General features: G+C 36.8%; 2 protein-coding genes across 3 annotated transcripts in view; one reads left to right on the plus strand and one right to left on the minus strand.

Moving 5' to 3' along the window:
- The window catches only part of LOC119576048, a 2,226-nt gene extending 1,877 nt beyond the window's left edge, over positions 1–349 (plus strand). Inside the window, exon 5 of the mRNA XM_037923572.1 lies at positions 1–349. This exon is cut by the window's left edge and continues 288 nt beyond it. Coding sequence (XP_037779500.1) covers positions 1–216 — 216 coding nt within the window. The 3' untranslated portion in view covers positions 217–349.
- Positions 350–844: 495 nt separating this feature from the next.
- LOC119576046 (aldehyde dehydrogenase family 16 member A1-like) overlaps positions 845–7,500 on the minus strand; it is an 11,173-nt gene continuing 4,517 nt past the window's right edge. Inside the window, exons 5-16 of one of the 2 annotated variants that reach the window (XR_005229021.1) lie at positions 7,006–7,166; positions 6,651–6,748; positions 6,271–6,468; positions 5,524–5,648; positions 5,104–5,212; positions 4,622–4,721; positions 4,177–4,304; positions 3,884–4,032; positions 3,283–3,721; positions 2,684–2,790; positions 1,386–2,376; positions 845–1,336 (exon numbers count right to left, since the gene is read on the minus strand). Coding sequence is in view for 1 of the 2 variants with exons in the window: in XM_037923571.1 (XP_037779499.1) it covers positions 2,184–2,376; positions 2,684–2,790; positions 3,283–3,721; positions 3,884–4,032; positions 4,177–4,304; positions 4,622–4,721; positions 5,104–5,212; positions 5,524–5,648; positions 6,271–6,468; positions 6,651–6,748; positions 7,006–7,166 (1,807 nt within the window). In the remaining variant the exon portion in view is untranslated. Of the gene's footprint in view, positions 2,377–2,683; positions 2,791–3,282; positions 3,722–3,883; positions 4,033–4,176; positions 4,305–4,621; positions 4,722–5,103; positions 5,213–5,523; positions 5,649–6,270; positions 6,469–6,650; positions 6,749–7,005; positions 7,167–7,500 lie in introns of both variants that reach the window. The other variant, XM_037923571.1, reaches the window with a different exon arrangement.

The following is a 7,500-nucleotide window of genomic DNA, read 5'->3' on the forward strand; positions in this document are numbered from 1 at the left end:
GCCTCTCCGGGACTCGTCTTTGGTCTGCCCGAAGATGTGACGAAGGGATCCGAAGGGTTTGGTCTCTTCTGCGTCTGCACGAAGGGCAAGGCTCATTCGGAGTTCCCCACGGCGTACGGACGGGTGGAGAGTGGCCTCGACGTGTTCATCTCGGCCACGAAGATGGAAGATGTTACTAGTGTCAAACTGGTTGACTGTGGTGTTGCGCTGGGATGATCTAGTCGGCTCCAGCTACATTTGTAAGCAGTATTTGCCATTCAAGTGAATATTTTATATATGGTATATTTCAATGCATCTTTTTTGTATATTGAACAAACCAGTGTTTGTGGAAATAAAACAAACCGTAGCATTTAATATTATTCTTTCCATCCATAGATTTCATAGTAAGAGAAGTAAATGATTCAGGAGTTCTTAAAAATACGTAATCAAAGGGATTTAATCCATACCACTCTACATGCAGCCCTTTTGGGCAAGTAAAGACAAACTGGATGCCAAGTAATTCATCCTGTTCAGCCTTACTATATGATACAGGAAAAAATCCACCATTCAATTCCGTTGCATTCAATCTGAGATATACTGCAGTATATCTCAGATTTCTTAGTCTTCTATTCTTAGTATTCACTCTTTCCTCTTCTAGCTGGCAAACTTCTTCCTTGATCGGTAAAAATGGCAAGGAAATTCGAGTTATACCATTATCCATAGAAATCATCAGGTAACCCAGGAAGGCTAAAGAAACATGGCACCTTCTATATAGTCTTGTTTTTTCTTGTTCTCTCTGCAGTTCTCAAAACCCAAGCACTGTGATGTCAAGTCTGATTGAGGAATATATTCAAATAAATGAACATAACCTTCCATAACTTTTATTTAACCACTTTACAAATGAATGAAATTGTTTTGAAAAGGTGACAGTATCTCCATATCAAAATAATTATTCCTAAAGAGAGAAAGGTTTCCATTCTCCATTTCTTGCTTACTGTAAACTGTGATAGCTATTTCTATTCCATACAAAAAGGAACAAATTACAAATGGAAAAGACTGCCATTTAGCTCACCAACAAGTTTAAAGCACGGAAATTTTGATTTTTCTCTTTTGCATTTTTAACTTTTCATTACCATTCAAGTTCTAAGCTGTCTTCACAGTAATGTGTTAAAAATATTTTTGTCTGCCTTGTATCCACATTATACTCTACTGACATAGAAAATATAAAAATTATATTACACAAAATTCTATTTCATAAATCTACTTGTGAATCTCATTTTGAAAATAACAAAAAACAATGGAATGTTCCTTTTTACATAATAATACTCTTACATTTACTACTTCTAATATACTACTATGAAATAACCAACATATAATAAGTCTAAAATAACATATGTTTTTTTCTAATACAAAACTTTCCTTTCTTTGTCTTCTTTTTATCAAAATATGGCACAATCACTGAATAGTTTTTCCTTGACAAAAAAAGAGAAGAAGTTTCACAGGCTTAAAATTTATGATTATATCATTATAAGGATAAATGAAAATCTTTCAATCTGAATAAAGAATCCCACTATTACTTTGCTCTTTCCAGTCAATTTCTAACAATAATCCAAAATATGGCTGATATCTATCAAATATTCATTCATTTGATCTTGACTGCATGTTAAATTGCTCAAACTTAATCATTAAAGGCTAATATATGGTAATTGCCATAATTAGGTATGATCATTACCTAGGGTAAAAGGGGTCACACATCAAATTGCTTTTTCTGAAGTAGGTTTGTTTTATACAGAACAAAACAGTCCTTTTACCTGGTACTTTATCCTTGTTACATTAATTTGAGTTTCTTTTTCACCCGCCTATCTTGTGGAAACATGGAGTTCTGCTGTTTCCTGTCTTTTAGTCAGAAATAGATAAAAATAATAAAGACATTCAAGATATAAAATACAGTATAAGAGTATATCTAGTTTATCGACTGGAATAATGGGTTCAACTTGTAACCAACAAGTCTATTTTTATTCAAACATTTAATCCACTGGGAACTTGATCTGAATATAGGAACAAATAACAGGGTAAAAGTAACATAAAAAAGGAGTTATTGACAATAGAGGAATTACTGGAAAAAATCTCCATAAGGCACTATTTCAAATTACCCCCCTCCCCCCAGAAACACAATGGATTCTCCCTCCTGCCTTCTCCCTCATCTAATTTGCAAAGATATCACCCATAGTAAGCCAGATGTTCTTGGCCTGAATGGCATGATACAGGAACTCTTCTCCTTGGCCTTGCTCCGAGTCAAACCAGTCGCGCTTCATGCCGTAGTTGACCCAAGTCCTCTTGACGTTCACAGCTGATGTGTGCTCTACAAACTTGGACCCTTCTAGGCTTCCAAAATACCTGGTAATGAATTATGACAAGTTTTATTTGCAGCTTGAGAGTGTAGTGGTATTTTCATGCCATGAGTTGAATAAGCAAAAACAAACACACAAGAAAAAATAATGAATGCAAAAGTGATTATTTCAATTTTAATTTAATAATGTTTACTAGGGTTAATGTATGTTAGTTTGGATACTAATACATACCCATAATACACAATATTATATATAAGTACAAATATCATATGACTTATGATGCAACCATTATGAATATCCATAGAAATCCAACAACAGTGAAGGTCAGTTCATTTCAAAATCAACTGACTTACCACATGGACTGGAGATCCTGATGCTCTGCCAAATACTTGGCTATGTGGTCCCGGGCCCCAGTCAAAATGTTGATTACTCCTCCTGGAACATCAGAGGTTTCCAGCACCTGTGGAAAGAGAGCATAATTATCTGGAGTATATAAGGTACATTAGCATAGAGGTATACCCTGCTCCTTCCTCCAATTCTCTTTATTTCTGTAAGACCTATTCAGGGGGAGAGAAAGGTAGGGTTTGATCCAACTGCTGAAATACAATGCTGCTCTGGGATAGAAAGTTGACTTCTGTATAATTGTACTTGAAACAACATTATTACATGCCTTTTCTTCATGACTAGGAATTAGGCATAAAATAATTTTTTAGATTCCAGAGACAAAATAAATTAAAAGTAACTAGCATTACAAATAGAATTCAAGGGTCTAGCATAAAAAAAATAATTGAAAAGATAATATTTAACTGTTTGATGATAATGAAAATCTTTAACAGATAAACATGAAACAAAACATATATATAGCAACACTTCATGAACTTAAATAAATTTCATTGGAAATCAGTTCAGTGGTTCCAGACACTAGGGAAAGCAGAAATCTAGATGTACCCACCTGATACAAAGCCAAAGCAACAGAGGGATACTTCTCACTGGGAACGACAACCACAGCATTCCCCCGGGCAATAGCTGGTGCAACGAGAGAGATAAACCCTAAGAGAGGAGCTTCATCTGGACATGCCACCCCAATCACTCCCAGAGGCTCATGGATCCTCAGCACCGTCCCATAGAGCTGTGTCTCCTGCACAGCTCCCCCATACTTGTCACAGAAGGCTGCCCAGTGGAAGAGACGGGCCAAGGTTGCATCTACTTCCTTCTCAGACTCTGTGGTGCTCTTCCCAGTCAGTACCGTGAGATGGTCTACAAACTCCTGGCGGCGCTGCTCCAGGTTTTCTGCCAAGTAGAAGAGGATCTGCGAACGGTTGAATCCGCTGCGCTTGTCCCATCCTGGCTGGGCCTTGGCTGCAGCTTCCACTGCATTACGGACATCTTTCCTATGGCAAAAAAGAAAAGTAAAATAAATGGAAAATTAATAAAAATTAATAGAGGATATACTTATATAAAAAAAAAAAATAATAATAAAAATAAAATAAATAAATAAATAAAAAAATAATAATAACAAAAAAATAAGATGAAGAAAAACAAATGGGACTTGCCTGTTACTTTCACCGACAAGAGCATAGGCTTTTCCTTCAGCATTTTTGATGACACGACAGTAGTTTCCATCAGGACGTTTTTGGGCTCCACCATAGTAGAGTTTGTACGTTTTATCAATAAGGGGTAGAGTTTTATCTCCACTAATAATCTGCAATGTTAAACACCTAGTGAGCCCTTATTACTTATGCTTTTCAATAATAAAAAAAGTATGGCCCACAAACACAAACTTGCATATACCCACTTAAACAACATATCACATCTTGCTTCAGAAGACATCCCTAAAATGCTTTACCTCTGGCATGGCTGGGCTGATAGACGGACGATCTGCTGTGTATGAAGCACCAAACTTCTTGAGGTCAATCTCAGGCGGGACAAAGCTCAAGCGTCCTTGCCATGATGGTTTGACATATTCAAAGAGTCCTGAAAAGGAGGGAAGTTATCATCTCAACATAAAAGCACAATTTCATTACTGAAATGAATTTGTAAGTGATGTCACTGAATGTATAACTAATTTCTAATGGGGTATTACAAAGGGTTTCTCACTTACTCACTTAAGCACAGTAATGTTTAAAATTTGTCTGATTTCTCAACTAATGTATCACAGTAACACTAATCATAGAATGAGTTTCTCACATCACTTCCCTGCTACTACTAAATAATGTTTTCTACAAAAGGATTCACAGTGGTTCTCTCTTGCTACAACAGAACAGTAATGTTGGTTAGGGCTTCTCACTTACCCTCCTTCCCTCCATCTCTGCCGTAGCCGCTCTGCTTATAACCCCCAAAGCCTGCTGCAGCATCAAACATGTTGTGGCAATTGATCCACACAGCACCAGCCTACATTCAAAAGTAAAAGTTATGAAACTTTTGTTTATATATTCAAATGTACATTTCTCTTTTGATACATACTGTATACTTTAAATCTTTTATCATTATTGTTATCCTCTATTTTTTTCCATCCTGAGAAGCACAAGATCACATTTCATTTTTACACAAAATGTCATGAAGGTTAAGCATATATCAATAATAATGATTATAATAATAGTAATATCAATAGTAATAATAATAATAAAACAAAATATATCTACTCTTACTAATATTACCTCTGTAAATAAAAATTACACTAACAGACTTCCTTCTCTAAACACTATATCTCCTATTTATACAGCACCCTCATTCTGTAGCCTTTATACAACAAATGTGCAATCATTCACCATACCTTTATCATCTTGGCTGTCTCAATGGCCAAGGTCATTTGTTCTGTAAATACAGATGAACCTAAGCCATAGATGGTGTTGTTGGCAAGTGCAATGGCTTCCTTTGCAGTTCTGAAAGAAGAGAGAGGAACTGCAATTTTCTAAGTAACACATGAATAAGATTTTAGAAAGCAATATTAAAAAGAGGACGAAAATTATGCTGATTTTAAAACCTACCAATTTTTTAAAATAATAGTTCCTAAATTACAAAACAAATACTATGAAATTCTAATAAATTTTTGGGTGTATCAAACGACATATGATTTTCAAACATATTTCTTTGCAACATCACTATCACAAAACTAATCACTTTACAAATTGTTAGTCCAACCATAAAACAAACTCTTTAAAAGTAAAATAGTTGCAATAAATAGATAAAATACCTAAAGGGCATAGCAACTAGCACGGGACCAAAGATCTCTTCCACAACAGTTTTCGACGTGGTGCCAACATCGGTGATCAGGGTTGGTGGGTAAAAACAGCCAGGTGGTGCCTCTACTTGGAACACCTATGAGAAAACAAGAAGACTACTGAGGGAAGTTAAGCTGGTGTTATCTTCCACGTCGAGAAAAAGAGGGTGACGGAGATTATGAAATAGAGGGGAAAAGAAAAAGAAGAGAAACAGGTTCATATGTTTTGTGTTTGAACTTAAATTCTAGCTTATCAGGTAGGGTATAGGGGGGAAAAAATTGAGGGATGAGAAGGATAGGGAGATGGAGGAGAGAGAGGAGAGAGAAAGAAAAAAGAAGTGAGGGCAAGACAATTTGTAAAGGAGAAAGAGGGGAGAGATGATGAGAAGGGAAGCAGAGACTTAGAGAGAGAGAGAGAGAGAGAGAGAGAGAGAGAGAGAGAGAGAAGGAGAGAGAGAGAGAGAGAGAAGAGAGAGAAGGAAGAGAGAGAGAGAGAGAGAGAGAGGAGAGAGAGAGAGAGAGAAGAGAAGAGAGAGAGAGGAGAGAGAGAGAGAGAGAGAGAGAGGAGAGGAGAGAGAGAAGGAGAGAAGGAGAGAGAGAGGAGGAGGAAGGAGGAGGAGGTGGAGTAGGAGAAGAAGAAAGAGAAAGAAAAATAAAAAAGAAAAAGAAAAATAAAAGAAAAAGATAAGAAAAGTATGAACTTCCCTACAAGTATCTCACCTCAGCTCCTTCTTTTCTAGCCTCTTCAACATATTCTGCAATAAATTTCTTCTGGCAAGGATCAATAATGGCCCCCATGTCAAAGCCCTTATCAAGGGAAGATCCCAAACGCATCTTCTCCATCCTTCGCTTCAACTTATTAATAAACTTGTCAAAGACAGGCTCTTGAACAAGGAGACGAGAGCCTGCAGAACAGACCTGCGAAATTTTGAAATTGTAAAGAATACATAAAGAACAATTCCTTTCTCAAACCTTAATATCTCAATACATATCATGAGGTGTAAACACATCAGTATATGCCAATAATATACAATAACAACATTCTCCATATTTCACAACATTCCATTTTATCATTAATTTCATTTTGAAAGCCAACTTACTTGACCCTGATTGAACCAGATTGCATCAACAACACCCTCTACAGCAGAATCTAGGTCAGCTGATTCAAACACAATGACAGGGCTCTTGCCACCAAGTTCTGTTGGATGGGAATGATAGAGATAGGTAGAAGAAAAAGTAAGTAAAGGAAAAAGAAAGAAGAAAATCAATTCAAATGTACACCTTTCTATTTGAAGAATGCAAAAATACTCCATTCTACAAAACCTAAACCTAAAAATAAATCAAGGAAGGGAAAAAGCAAGGGTAATACCCCCTAAAACCAACTAATTAAACAGTCAAAAACACACACAAGGGGAAAACAATAAATTACATACATATGAGCTATAAGGTACCCACCAAGGGACAGCTTCTTGCCTGTGCCTGCAGTAGCTCTTCTAAGAATCTGGCCGACCTCCGTAGATCCCGTAAACCCTACTTTGTCAACATCGGGGTGTGTGGCAAGGAGGGATCCCATGGCTCCTCCTCCTGTCACCACATTGAAGACTCCTTTGGGGAGGCTGGGAAGAAGCACAAATTATGGAAATGTAAGGATGGTGGAAAACTTGTAAAGGTGGAAGTCAAAAACATATCTAAGTATCCATCCCCGTCTTATTTTTCACCGGTATGAAAAAATCCATCATTTTTAATGCCAAAGCACTTACAAGCACTACAAAATTTTACATGGGGGGAAGAGGAGGATGAGGTTCTACAGTTGGTATAGATTCAATTTAATTTGGTCATAATTTTCATATTGTTCCATGGGCCCCTTGACTCCTAGGTTGGGAACCCCTGCCCTACTGATCAAGAGAAGTTACTCTTCCTACCAAATCCAAAGCTATCACTGTCCTGCTG

Source organism: Penaeus monodon, chromosome 8, assembly GCF_015228065.2.
Source record: "Penaeus monodon isolate SGIC_2016 chromosome 8, NSTDA_Pmon_1, whole genome shotgun sequence".
Taxonomy (NCBI): Eukaryota; Metazoa; Arthropoda; class Malacostraca; order Decapoda; family Penaeidae; genus Penaeus; species Penaeus monodon.